Source organism: Notothenia coriiceps, unplaced genomic scaffold, assembly GCF_000735185.1.
Source record: "Notothenia coriiceps isolate Sejong01 unplaced genomic scaffold, NC01 NC01_scaffold00024667, whole genome shotgun sequence".
Taxonomy (NCBI): domain Eukaryota; kingdom Metazoa; phylum Chordata; class Actinopteri; order Perciformes; family Nototheniidae; genus Notothenia; species Notothenia coriiceps.
In genome coordinates, this window is record NW_011357368.1 from 7,023,931 (window position 1) to 7,039,103 (window position 15,173).

At 38.8% G+C, this 15,173-nt stretch overlaps 1 protein-coding gene across 1 annotated transcript in view; it reads right to left on the reverse strand.

Annotated features, from left to right (window-relative positions):
* prr36b (proline rich 36b) overlaps positions 1-15,173 on the reverse strand; it is a 25,694-nt gene that overhangs the window by 6,868 nt on the left and 3,653 nt on the right. Inside the window, exon 3 of the mRNA XM_010782794.1 lies at positions 14,992-15,002. Coding sequence (XP_010781096.1) covers positions 14,992-15,002 — 11 coding nt within the window. The remainder of the gene's footprint in view (positions 1-14,991; positions 15,003-15,173) is intronic.

Genomic DNA, 15,173 nt, shown 5'->3' on the forward strand with positions numbered 1-15,173 from the left:
CATGTTGACTGCATGGGCTGGGATCGAACCCACAACCTTCTGGTTGAAAGACGACCACACTCCCTCACAGCCACAGTCGCCCATATCATTTCAATTCTAAACACATTCACATTGCTTTATAACAAATAATAAAGCATTTGATGATGACTAATAAAGGTCAGGNGCTTAATGGCTTCCCTGAACTTCCCTTCACCCCAAAGTCAGCTTACTAGGAATGAATACATTTTATTGATAAGCTCAAAAGGACCTTTATCTCATTTACTGCTGGGTGACCCAAGTCTCAAGGCCTGCAGGATGTGTAGGAGATAAACATTAATTCTACAAGACTTTAACTGCCTTATATCTGAAAATGTATCCGGGAATTCCCCTGTTGATTGCAAGGACTATTGATAATGAACAGAGAGACCCTGGGGGGCTCTTCTTGGTATCTGCTAGGCAGAAGTCACTCAATGCAGAAATCACAAGTTTAACACACATTCTATATAAGGTGACATTAAAATGAATATACCAGATTGAACTTTCCTGCCATAACACGTTACTTTAATCCTTCAAATAATTCAAATAATACTTCAATTTGTATCTCTCTATCATGACATAAAGACGAAACTCCTCTCCAGAAGTGAGACGCTTTTGCTGCCACCGCCGCCATCACTGTTAACTGATTAACTGCTACCAGCTGATGACTTACTTTCCTCTTCTTTGACATTTTTTTCTTATGTCCATGTTGTCTGGGGGAGAAAACATATCAAATCAAGAGATCGTCAGCTTTGATTTTCGCTGTATTAACCATTTCCTGAACATTTGGTGTGTGTACCTTACCTCCGCTACCGGAATTGCTTCATACAACAGATCTGAGCTGTCCAACTATGACAACACTCCTTGAACATGCGCGCTATGGGAGAATCTGCCTTGGTACAAAGTAGCAGTGCAAACATGGTACGGAGTTTCATTGATTTGGGCATTCTCTCAACTCATGGTTACCAAGTACGTCATTTCCGGAATGCTTGCCGCCATCTTTGTGACCGACTGACAGTTTGTTTACACTCGTCATGGCAGCAAACACAGCGCATTTAAACGGGAAAGAGAGAGAGAGATATTTGTTAAAGACGGCGATTATTGGATGCGATCCCTATTTGTTACCCCCAACTGTATTTTGTTTATTGAATTCGGCTAAGTGTCTTCCCCAACTAACTTTTCCCGACATATATATTTATCTTTTTCCGAATTCAATAAACAAAATACAGTTGGGGGTAACAAATAGGGATCGCATNTCACACTACTCAGCCTCCCCTGGAAAGTTTGCTCTAAGGTACTCGAAAGGAGGGTCAGGCCGATTGTCGAACCTCAGATTGAGGAGGAACAAGTCACTGTGGGAGGTGCTGCGGGATTATGGGGTGAGGGGGTCTCTACTCAGGGCCATCCAATCTCTGTACTCCCAAAGCGAGAGCTGTGTCCGGGTCCTCGGCAGTAAGTCGGACCCATTAACGGTGAGGGTTGGCCTCCTGCCAGGGCTGCGCTTTGTCACCTATCCTGTTTGTAATATACATGGATAGGATTTCGAGGCCTAGTAGTTGGGGAGGGGGTCTGCAGTTAGGTGGACGAAGGATTGCACAACTGCTTTTTGCAGATGAAGTGGTTCTGATGGCTTCATCGGTCTGCGACCTTCAGCACTCACTGGGTCTGTTCGCAACCGAGTGTGAATCGGCTGGGATGAGGATCAGCACCTCCAAATCTGAGGCCATGGTTCTCAGCAGGAAACCGATGGACTGTCCACTCCAAGTAGGGAATGAGTCCTTACCCCAAGTGAAGGAGTTCAAGTATCTCGGGGTCTTGTTCTGGAGTGAGGGAACAATGGAGCGTGAGATGGGCCGGAGAATCGGAGCAGCGGGAGCGGTACTGCAGTCGCTTTACCGCACCGTTGTGACGAAAAGAGAGCCAGAAGGCAAAGCTCTGTGTCTACCGCGCCATTTTCGTTCCTACCCTCATCTATGGTCATGAAGCATGGGTCATGACCGAAAGAAAGAGATTGCGGATACAAGCGGCCGAGATGGGTTTTCTCCGCAGGGTGTCTGGCGTCTCCCTTAGGGATAAGTTGTGAGAAGTTCAGTCATCTGGGAGGGACTTCGCGTCGAAAGGATCCAGTTGAGGTGGTTCGGGCAACTAGTAAGGATTAGGGTTGCAAAGGGGCAGAAAGTTTCCGGAAAGTTTCTGGAAAGTGTCCATGGGAAGTTAAGCTGGGGAATTTTGGAAATATTCGATGGAAAATTAAACAAAAAACATGACATTTCAACGGATTTATTTTTTTAAATGTGTAAGTACAACAGAACAAGTTTTAATTATTTTATTGAACAATTATTTGTTTAATTGAAGAACGAAAACAGGAATGTTGAGTTAAATATTACTCATCCCCCTCAACCCCACTCAACAAAACAACAAAACAAAAATGCACCCCCCATCCAAAAGTCCCCAAAAAGTCCCATTAAACAAAAGCAAATCTTCCTTCGAGCAATCCTCTGCATTTTTTACCCTTTCAGTCAATGGGCTCTTCATGGGCCTCATCAACATCCAACTCTGAGTCTTCCTCTTCAGTGTCACTGTCCAGCCTTGTTGAGGATGATGGCTCGGTGTCAGGCTCAGAGAGCCTTAGGTTTGCCCGAATGCCAACCAGTTTTTCCACTCTCACAGTTGTGAGCCTGTTGCGAACCTTTGTGTGGTCTCAATAGCCATGCAGTAAGCAGTGTCCTATGGCATGGATATTCAAGTGTATTGAATGGCATCTGTTTGTTTTAGTCAAGATTATGCTAAAATATACTTTCCCCAAATATATTTAAGTTCCCTATGAAGAGCCAACCTTCAATTTAGAAAATTCCCAGTTTATTCTCATAAATTCCCGTTTATTCCCATAGAAAGTTTCCATCTTTGAAAATTCCCGGAACTTTGCAACCCTAGTAATAACGGACCCATACACTCTGTTCCTGTTTCTCTTTTCCTTTCTCCCTCTGCCTTCCTGTTTAATGATTTATTTAATTTACCAGTTTGATATATTATGATTATGATATGAATTCTTAAGCATAGCAACACATAAAATAAATCTGTATATCTGGTTTGTGTTCTAATGAGTATTTGCTCGAAGATTCAACTTTCTTGCATCAGTGAACATTAAAATAAACGTTAAATAAAAACAAAGGGGATAATTCTGAGGGTCAACTCTGGGCTGCTGGGCAGGGTTTCGATATAATATAATAAAGCCAGAACCAATTAGGCGTAACATATTGCTTGAAGTTAACCGTCACAATGTGTGTATTAATATGAGATAGATGAATCAATCAATATAAACTCAATAGGTTAATCGTCCAATATTCATGATTAATATTTTGGATTAGAGAACAGAATGAGGAATGTGAGCCTCTCAGTGTAAGCGGCACCAGATCCATCAATACTCATTGTGTAGGTTAATATTCACACTGGTTTCCCGCAGCGGCTGATGGACGATGTTCAGGAACATGGCAGCCAGATGAGAACATGACAAGAGCATCTCGGAAATTAATGAAGAAATAAGCGGACTGAGGAGACAAAAAGATGCATTCTTACCATACCAGAATATTTAGACATGCACTGTGGCATGTTGATGTTTCAAAGAAGCCTCCAATAATAATGTAATTATTAGCACTGTGTTCTAAATTCTTCAAAAACTGTGTGCTGCTGAAAAGGCCGGTTTCAGCAGCAGGAAATGAGCAATCTCTTGAATTTAGATAAGCATTTGTATTGCTCTTTATTGCAACAAGATGGTGGATTCAGAGTTCAGTTCTATAATAAAAGAAATACATGCTATCCTATTGTTATCTTTGACAAATGTATTAATTAACGTCATCCAGTCAGTCATTAGCCCGACCCTAAGCACAACCAATCAGCACCTCAGGTTGTCTGACTGTCCCCTATGGCAGGACCCCACAAAGACCTGTGGTTTAGATAGAAATACCCTAACCCAATTATTTTGTTAAAGAAGCTGCAAGTTGTCAAGGCATTGTAGAGTAAAATTGAATTTGAAATAAACACATATTAACGGTAGAAAATATGTATAGAGTAACCTATATAAAATAGTATACAAATACAATTAATTAAACTTTAATATGCATTTAAAACTAAAATAAAAAACACAATATATACATTACAGAAGTATGCAAAGTACATTTACTAAAAGCAGTGAGGTAGAGTGTGAGTTAAATACATGCACATTCTGCAAATATTGTGCAGGGTTATTTGAAAATCCTCAGACTAAACTCTGGGAGTTCTCTGCAGGTCAGAGAGGTTGAGAGGTTTATTGCCTTTGGCACAGAAACAACAAAAGCACACGAAAAATTTCCTCAGCAACTCATATTGACGTCTCCCCACAGCAAGCTTTAACATCTGATGGACATCTTTGATGGACTGATTGATAGATGCCGATTAACTTTTTGATGCCAAATGAACGCCCAGCTTACTGAGTGAAAGGTCAGGAGGGATGAGAGATGATAATGATTTTTTAATGATGGTTCTGAAAGGCAGCCCATTTGCTTCTCTTGTGAAGTGCTCTAAGGGAGGGGGGGTTATGCATAGAGATGGGGAAGACATGAGTCTGACAGGCACAAGTGGCCCATCCTTACATTCAGCAGATGAACAGCTTGACCTAGCACGGCCTCACCACTCTGTTCTCTTCTGCTCACTTCTTAACTCTAACATTGTGTGATGTAACGACTTGAAAAAAAGGTTATACAACTGTTGGATCCAACAGTTTTATCTTCTTCTAATTTTAAAGTTAGAGTGAAAAAAACACAGCAGTGCTCAGATGTAAGAACAGTTAAAAAGGTCAGCTTTCAAAGGGCCGGCTCAGTTTGACACACTGTTTCTCAGCAGGACGCCTGATGGGCAGTGGCAAAAGGAGAGAAGACACAAAATGAGTGTGTTTACTGAGGGGTCTAAATGAGCAGACCTTTACAGAGGAGAGCTGAGTCTGTAAAGGAGAGATTAGCAGAGAGGATCAGGGTTGCATTGTTAATGTGTTTCCATCAGATGGTATTAATAGTACACATGTGTTTAGATTTCACTTGCCGAATGATTATCTTTAATAACAGTATACACCTACATACGTGTATAAGTTGATATTCAACAACTGTTCATGGATTATAAAAGTGGAAATGCTATTTGATCGAGGTTTTTCAGACTCGAAGAAAAATACAATAAGGGAAAAAACATATTCTGTCAGAGCTGACTGAGAAGAAAGTGTAGAAATAGAAATCATGAGTTCACCTATCGATTCATGATGTTGAGAACAAAGTTAAGAAGAGACACAAATCCATAAATGCATGTGGCTCTTTGAAACAATTATAGATGGCTTTGCTAAAGTTGGTAAGTATTACTCAAATGATCTGCTCATATACTGTACAGCATGTATTAGCTCACAAATATTTCTTAGTGTGCGTTAGTGTTTCTTAGTATTTCCCAAACATTTCAGATTAGCACTGTACAATGTCTTGGCAATATGTTTGTCTAATATTTACTCAGAAAATGTCTTTACACTTGATATAAGACATAATAACTTAGGAAGTAACAATGCAGTGAGATATAGGGTCTTGTTTTTAAGGCATCTTAAATATCTTGTTGAGTCAGAGACTCTTGTAAACATCTTATTTTTAGTTGTATCTCAGATGAAAGATGTTTTATAAGCTACTGATGTATTTGTAAAAGATGGATCATCTTGTATAAATAAAATAATCTAATGTGATTTTAGAAAACCCATTTTTGTTGGAAAATCCGAGACAGAAAACCTTTGAGAATTGTCTGGCTTATTTTGTAACACAACATTTCCTGATCCTGGTAAAATATAGTTCAAAATAATTTCTCACAGCTAATTTCAAGATCTAATTTATCTAAATATCCCATCTTATTTCAAGAAATCTAATCAATCGATTTTTTACTTGTTCTATTGGCAGATTTCTTTACTTAAACAAGCAAAAACACCTTGTTTTCATTATTATTTTACATGATTATTATGTTTTCAAAGAAAAATATGTATATAGGAGTGTATAAAAAACTGCAGTGACGCAGAAAATACGCCACTCCTCCAACCTCTCAATAACAACATATGGAGGCAGAATGCAGAGCTGGGGAACAGTGTTACATTATAGCAAAAAAGTCATGGAAAGTGGCTTGATTTGAAACTTCTACCAACATCAGTTTCAAGCTTTTCAAACCAACGTCAGCCACCCAGGAGGGGGTCACCAGCACTGCCCGCCCTGACAGGTGCATCGGCACAGTGAGTGGTCCGTCATTCTATGGCTCTGCTCCAGACAGGGGCGTGCTTCACGCCCGCCACGCTTTATAGGACAGATTGTGGGCAGAATGCTAGGCAACAGTGTCTGTTCAAACTAAAGTCAAAGTCAGAATAATGTCGGGTGTTGTATTTTCTAATCCCTTCAGACAGTACTTAATTGCAGAACAGAAAATCAGCACAAACATGAGGTGTAGTGTTAAAGCAGCCCAATCTGCATGTGGTTTCATCACCACAACGGAGAACTGATGATAGAGTCATCTTTCAAACCAATACTAATCGCTTTGATTGAGCAAGAAGTAAAACAACTTTGTGCAACAAAGTTTTACAAATACTTATAGCCTACAGTTCCTCTATTAAAGGGAAGGTTTCATACTGCCTATTTTCTGATATTTGCCATAATCCTTCTTCATAATAGCCTTTCTTAGATCTAGGCAGTGGCGAGCCGTGACTTTCATACCCCCCGGGGCCCGGGGTGCAAAACGCATCAATGACAGCGACCCTCTACCACACAAAACAACACCATTTATATAAACACCTACCATGACAGGGCACCCACAGCCAAGTAACAATTACAAATGAATGAAGTCGGCACGGCGGTCCACATTGAAAATGACTTAGGCCTACCTTTGATGATCAAATCACTTTAACACAAAGTCCATCCTCCTGTCCTTTTGGATGAAGCACTTGATGGCGGGTCATTCAGCCATGGGCGTCGCAGCCATTATATGAGTCCCCCCCACTTTTTGAAATGATTAGTTTAGACCCCCCCACTTTTACCATGTGGAAAGTCTGTGAATCGTTCTATCCACTCGCCGCACTTTGTAGAGCGCTGTGTCAGTGCTTCACTATCAAATCCATTCCACTTGCTTATTGAGAGAATGCCCAAATCAANACCCCTACTTCATAACCATCAAACCTCCCTCCATCTGCTGGAACATTACATTACATGTCACTTGTTAGACGCTTTTATCCAAAGCGACTCACATACTCAGTACTGTGGACAATCCCCACAGGAGCAATTTGGGGTGAAGTGTCTCAGGGACACAACGACATGCTGACTGCAGTGGGGTTTGAACCTGTGCTCCCCTGATCCGAACACCAACACACTAGCCCACTGCGCCACACGCCTCCCCCATATCTGCCCAAAAAACCACTACAAGAAAATAAAATGCACGATTCTCATGGCCTGTTCAATTGCTAGAAAAGCTTCTGTATTACATTCTTCACAGAGCTTGTAAACCATGTTTGTGTCCTTCTCTTGATTGTCCCCGGAGGTTAGTCGTGAGGCTTTTTTTCTCATCATCATGTCAGTCTGTCAGTGTTGTCAGCGTCTGATGGAGCTCGCTCCCTGAACTCAGCATCAATACCACTCTCCACCACCTCAAAGGGACGCTATTTCTATTGAAAAGGTTCTGGATTATTTCAATTTTTGTAGGAATTTAGCTATGTTACATCATTTCATTGATTCCATTGCCTCACTTAATGTTTAAAAGCCCCGGTACTTAATGAGTACATGTGGAATACAGTTATTGGAAAGATTTTGATGAAATAAAATGGATGGCCTTAACTACATTAAATTAACAAAAAGAGAACAATTGCCAAGGAATTGTATTATAATTGGATTGTATTAATTATAGCTATTCATTAAATACAAATGTGTAACCTAATACAGCACACTAGACATGATCTAAACTTTCCCTAGTGTGAATATTTGCTGTTTGATTCAGTGAATCTCTCTTTTTGGAATGTTTGGAGGAGTCTTTGTCCCTGGTAAAATGTGTGGTCATTTGTTTTTTGATGATTTTAAAGTTATTCTAATATTTAGATTTGAAAACAACAAGATAGATGTAAGACATGATGAATTTGAAAAACATGCTACTGAAAGGCAAGGCACATTTATTTATATAGCACCTTTCAACACAAGGCAATTCAAAGTGCTTTACAAAAATGTAAAACATTAAGAAATAGTGCAGCGGAAACCCATTATGAAAAGGCATTTAAAAACATTCCAAAAAAGTAATTAACAACCAAAGATAATAAAATTAGGGCTGTCAAGTGTGTGTGTGTGTGTGTGTGTGTGTGTGTGTGTGTGTGTGTGTGTGTGTGTGTGTGTGTGTGTGTGTGTGTGTGCAAATATGTTTTAACACCACTCGTTTTTTTAACGTGCAATTAACGCATGTGTATTTGTCCTCGGACCGCCCCGTAGTTTCAGAGCCCAAAGGCTTGACGTTGTTGTTGTTGTTGTTAGTTGGATGGTGGGAGAGTATTGAAAATATTCAGGAGAGTATTTGTCTTGTTCAAATGATAATAAACAAACATTTGCATAAAGCATATGTGTCCAATCATATGTTAAGAGTATTAAAAACTTGAAAAATATTCCTCTAAGGAACATTTAGAACAGATAAAAAATATGCGATTAATTTACGATTTATCGCGATTAACTATGTTAATCGATGACAGCCCTAAATAAAATAAACATCAAAAAAGCTAATATAGAATAACACTATATCAAATACATTAATACAAGTTACAGTGCAGTGTGAAATATAAATAGTTCAATTAAAAGCAGCAGAAACAGTAGCAAATGACATGGGAATATTGTTGAGCACATGTTGTTATCTGTACATTTGTCTTCAGTTAACTAGAGCAACAAAGGCATCCATTATTTGTTATGGATGAATGACGTAATGCTACATTCTGTTCTTATGTCAGAGACCAAGATTACTTTTTGTTTTTAATTATTGCTCAGTGTTAGAAAGAAGGAAGGGCAGGTCTCCCTTGAAAAAGAGATCAATGATCTCAACGGGACCACCTGGTTAAATAAAGGTTTGAAATTAAATGAAATACAGTATATCACATTTTTAATTGTTCATTAAAAAAACTATTTAACGAGACTATATTTATCCATTTAGATCCATAAGGTTACCTTCATCCCAATGGTGAGGGTGTGTATTTAGTAACTGAAATGCACACACCAAAACGATAATAATTTCTTCAAACACTGTAGGGTCAAATGGAAACCCAGATCTCAGTCTGACTGGAGCCTCTCATGTGAAAGGCCTCCAGAGTTTGCTGTGCAGGGTAAAAAGGCTGATATTTATGTCCATGTACGATAAATGGAATGATGAATGCCAATTTATCTGCTGGCTTGGCTTTGTGTTTTCCAACACGATGATGAATGGTTGGCATTAGACAGCTCTCTTAAAAGGCTCTCCAGGAGAATGCCCGGCTCTGATAGTGAAATCACTCTGAACAGTGTGAGGGGAACGAAGCTTTATACAACCACTGCTGTTAGGGAGACCACTTTCAGGGGTTTCCTCATCATATCCAATATGCAAGTCAAGGTTTTTTTGGCTTTAGGAATTAATAAACGACTAACCCTCTGTTACCAGAAAAGAAAATGATAGCTAGATAAAGCTCTGTCGTCATATAACGTATATTTTTAAAACATACTCTTTAATAGAGCTGGAAGTGTCCTCCTCCAGTACTAATTCATCAGTTTTTCTAATGCAGTAATGTGTGCCACGGTCTGTCTGTGTTGTGTTTTGTCTTGTCTAGATCTGTCTTTGGTTTCCTGTCTCCTTGTTCCCTCCTAACTGTTTCCCTGATTGTGTTCACCTGGTGCCCCTGTGTTTTCTCCTCCCTCCTCACCTGTCTCTTGTTTCCTTGATTAGTCCTGTGTGCATTTAGGTTCGTTTTTTCCTGTTAGTCTTTGTGAGATCCTTGTTTGTTTTTGACTGTGTTCACGGGGAAGAGCTCTGTGTTTTTCATGTAGCCTTTAAATAAATCTGCGTTTGGGTCCTGCCTGCTTCGCTCAACCCTGACAATGTCTCTGATAGTGCATTTTATTTACTGAGGTAAGGTTTAAAAAACCGTATATAGGGCCTAATTGTAAAAAAATAAATAACTTAAGTACTAAAAATGCAATACAAATATAATGCTGGGTGAATTCTTTATTGGTCTTGTTTTAAATAAATCTGAACAAAAATGTGTTGTAATTGAATAGTTTTAGTCTGTGAGAGCACAAGCCCATTAGCTTAAGGATTTTTGCACTTTGTTGAAAACAAAACAAATATGGAATGATATAGAATATAGAAAAAAATAAGGAACAGAACAGCAACATGGTTTTAATGAGGTCCGAATGTTATCTGATATTTTCCCTCCCTTACAACAAGGTAAAGAAACAAGGAAATAGTCAAATTATATATTTAAATGAACAGAAAAGCATGCACAAGAAAACAAGTCAAAGTGTTGATGAGTTCACAGGGAGACGTTGTGATGAATCTGAGCTCTTAGTGTGAGAACCACACCTGCCGGTAAGCCAGAGCTGTTAGCAGGAACTGCTCCGTCTGCTCTTCAGTCAATTTATACGGAATATAATTTTACGCTCTGGTCAGAAGTTACTCTCATCGGCGCCTCTCTGTCGCGCTCCACCAAACCATGCACTTACCAAAAGCCCACTGGTAAAGATGCATTCAGTCCGTATCTCCCCAACTTCCCCCCTTAATTAGGTGATCAATTATTAACACACCAATGAAGTTCCTGAATAAGTAATGACGTTAAGGCTTATGTGCAGTTTCAAACCCACTGGCCAGACATTTAGTCAAATATTTGTTGTTGTCGAGAAAAACATTGTGTTTATCGGCTGAAACATTAACGGTATTTTAATTTGGATCTTGTCATTTACTTTAGTCAAGGGAACCTTGAAATTAAATTAGATTTAGGGAACAAGAAAACAAGAAAACATATGCAAGGGATAGAAGATTGAAAGTTTGGAGGTGAGTGTTCCTGTTTCTTTCTACTTTCATGCCAAACTATTAAGAGTTATTATTCAGTGTTTAAGTAATGTTTTCATACTAGGTTCAACCAGATGTTCTCCCTGAGCCAAAAGCTCTTTGGGTAATCATAATTACAATTTATGGAAAAGTCCTGGCTGAGATTTTTGTGTCTGTCAGGTCCAAAAGATTGCACTTTAAACGAGCAAAACGCAAACTAGCACGTATTTTCTGCGTATGCGTGACAGGAATTAATGTAACTCTCCATAACAGCAGGCGTTATTGTGTTTTTCAAAAGGGAAACCGGAAAACGTACTGTATTTACAATACATCATTTTGAGACAGAAATGGAATCAAAGCACAATTTTACCAACCATTTCTATACCTTCACTCAATGATTAATTTCAGATAGCCATGTTGTTGTGGAAATATCCGTGTAGTGGAAAGATCAGATAAGAAGAAGACGGAAAAGTAAAACACTTTAGTAATTTGTTTTCCTCCTTAGTCCGATTCTCCTCTATGTGCTGAATATTTTAAACTGAACAGTCAATCAGAGCGAAAACTTTTCCTGATTCAACATGTCGGGTCAGCTGCCTGTTGGCAGTGCGGGACACACCCTAATGGACCATAATGCTCTTGATGTGTCAAAGCCTCAATAACCGCCAGGCCGAGACTGACCTCCAATCAGAACAGCAGATTTGAGTGCTGATGAGAATGATTGAGGCTCATATACAAGCAGTCAAACTGTTTTAGTCCTGTTGACTTGTTTTAGGGTTCACTCTAAATATTGTGTAAGTTAGTTATGTGTTCAATGTCTAGTTTCAATGACATTATTCAAATCTTTTATTTTAGTAAAATACTTCACCAGCAGCATGTTTTATAAATCTGAGATTAACTAAATGTACTAAACATCACCTACTGTACCAATCCACTCGTTATAGTCCACAGATTTATATCTTTCACTCTCAATATATCTTTTTAATATTGGTTGTTTTATTTTCTTATTCATTTTTAGTTTATTTTTTTGACATTCATTTTCTACTCTTTTTTATTTTCACATGATTTGCAATGCCCTGTTTACATGCTGCTGTAACATACGGTTACGTTTGAGTTTTTATGAAACCAAAAGCTGATATTGCTAATCTAGTCTTTGTTAGGCAAACAAATGATGTGCTTATCAGATAAATAAAGTACAGTAGTTCATTAAAGTTTTGTTGGATTTATGAGAGATGCCTTTGTTTTGAAACGGCCCCCTCGGGTTGAGGATCTCTGCGGGATCATAAAGCTGTGAGCACTCGCTGCTTTAAACATCCAAACTCTAAATGGTTCGCTGTATTGTTATCCCCGCCGTGCTGCAGGATGTTAGTTTGTCCTAAATCCTAAATGATGGATGCACAAACACTACATCTGACAGTTTTATTAGCCAAATCCTACCATCCTTCCCCGACAAAAAAAACTTTAATCACCTCGTGAAATTAAAGGGCTATTTGATGCTGAATCATATTGTCAGAAAGTGAAGCTGTGTCTAAACAACAGATCAGGACAGCAGTATGACCATGGCACACTCTGTATTACCAGGAACATAGGCTGGATTCTTTATAAAAGAAGGATTCCAGAAGACAAACAGTGAGTGTTTTCATTATTACATTTGTATTGTTGCACTTCTATTCTTCCAAAAGGATTTACTAATGACTCCATTTGTGTTCTGGTTCACCTCTCTTTCCATACAGCAAGCCACTCTAACTGGACATTTCTCAATCCAGTCTCTAATTGCAGAAAAAAAAAACATAACAGGATTAAAAACGTATGCACAACAAATAAAGCAACATTTAAAAACAAAAGGACATGATGCTGATGGAATTGAAGGTCAAATGAGAAAACCACATGGTTAATAACAATTGCTTTTTCTTTCTAAAAACGATGCTCTTTCTCAAAATTGAGATGAAGACAAATATAAAATAATGAGGATTATAGGGCATTGTATTATTATATTATCTGCGTATGTTTGGATGCTGCTGCTCAACATTCAAGTTAATAATGACAGACATTGTATTTACCTCGACAAAATCACTAAACATTATTGCTCGGAATTATACTTTAACCTGGTATTAACAGAGAGATATAAACATAGAATCATTTCAATAAAACTGTTACAAAAAAAACAGACTAACTACTCAAATGCTCAAATCCTCTTCTTCTCTGTACTAAACACAATCTGATTACGAACAGTCCTCATCACTTGTCGTATCCTCCTGTGATGTGCAGTTTGCTGCCCCTCTAACACAAAAACTAAACCATTTGCCAGAAAAGCAAGAATAAAACCCTCATAACATAATAACTAAGCATAATTTGTGTTCAAAGAGAAGCTAAACGAGTCAGATCGTGTGGCATGGAAAACAAGTTGCTTACAGTGAGAGGCTTTGAAGCCAAAATGCAGAAATGTCTCGCAGTGGGACTTTTGTTTTCATCTCTCTTCTTTTAAAACGGTCTGTTTTCCTGGAACTATTTCAGTTATTTTGGTAATTTAGAAAACTGTACGAAAGTAATACTGCTCCATGTGTTGTCTCACGCCCAGTCAGCACTCCGAACCAGTAGGTCTGGATGTGCCTCGCCGGACCCCGACCCTATTGTGGTCGGGTGTTCAGTTTAGCTTCGGAAGGTTCCTGACAGACTGAAATGAGCTGGAAGTGCCTCACTGGCAGCTATGATAAGAGCCGTTGGAATTATCTATAGGAAAGGAGCTTCAATATCTTCTTCATGATCTCCTTTAGCTTTTGGAAAGGAAAGGAGAACATGCTGTCCCATGATGCCTATGCTTTCAACGCATATATTATCAAAAGGAGAAATGTTAACGTTATGTTTATTACTGTAAAATGATCAAATAAGATCTAGTGTTTACTGAGTTGTTTGGGGTTTGAAACGTTTCTTGATTGATAGATGTGTACTCCTAACAAGTCATGAATGTATTGCATTAAATTGTATTTATCTAAATGATTTGTATACAATCGCACTTTTGGGGATTTATTCATATGTGTGGGACCGGAGGATGAGTGTGAGCAGCCATCGAACTTCACTTTCATTTTTTAAATTGAAATTATAACCTTGTTAATAAGGAATACATGTTTCATTGTTGTCCACATTTATAAAGCCAGCAAAGAAAAAAAGATCACAGGTGAAGTATGGAGATGTTCTTCCCCACAGCAGACACACATGAATCACATGGTGCACTCGTATTCTCTCCTTTGACTTCCTAAGCTCGTCCCTTCTTGTAGTTGTTGTGCATCCATAATTCAGGACCCAGGCCTACATGATGATGTTTCTCACAGTCTCAGCCTCCTCAGCGTATCTCATATGAGGCAGATCAGACAAACCCTCAGGGCGGTTTAACGAACAGTCGTGTGTCGAGATGATCTGCTCGATGAGTAGGCCAGGCTTTGGGATTTTAGTTTTTGCAGACCATTTATATGCACTAAAAAACCTATAAAACCCACTACAGGACAGGGAACACACCAAACAGCAGAATAGAGCCCTTTAAACAATAACCACTTTCTAACTGACTCACATTAGTGAATGTATTTTAGAGAGACTATTTAAAAATATCTTAATACTTGAGTGTATGTTGATAACACCAATATCTGGCGTGTGAGGTTGGGCAACATAGGAACATATTTGCCCCCTCCCTTAGAATAAAAACTCTGCTGGTGGAACAAAGACAACAACACGTGCACAGGTAACTCGTTCAATGGAGGTAACTGTTTATTAACTGTTGCTGCTTACAAAATAAAGAGTGTATGGAACGTTGGTGTGTCCGGGCCTTTCGAGTGAATGTTCCATACACTCTTTATTTTGTAAGCAGCAACAGTTAATAAACAGTTACCTCCATTGAACGAGTTACCTGTGCACGTGTTGTTGTCTTTGTTCCACCAGNCATTAAGGCACACTATGCAATGTGCACATTATCCCGCTTATTACATGGCCACATTCTCAACAAAGTAACGACATGACTCCCAATTTTAATTGAATTGCTTTTATGGATTTAGAAAATGATTTTATTGATTTAAAAAATAGTTGTATGGATTTAAATTGAC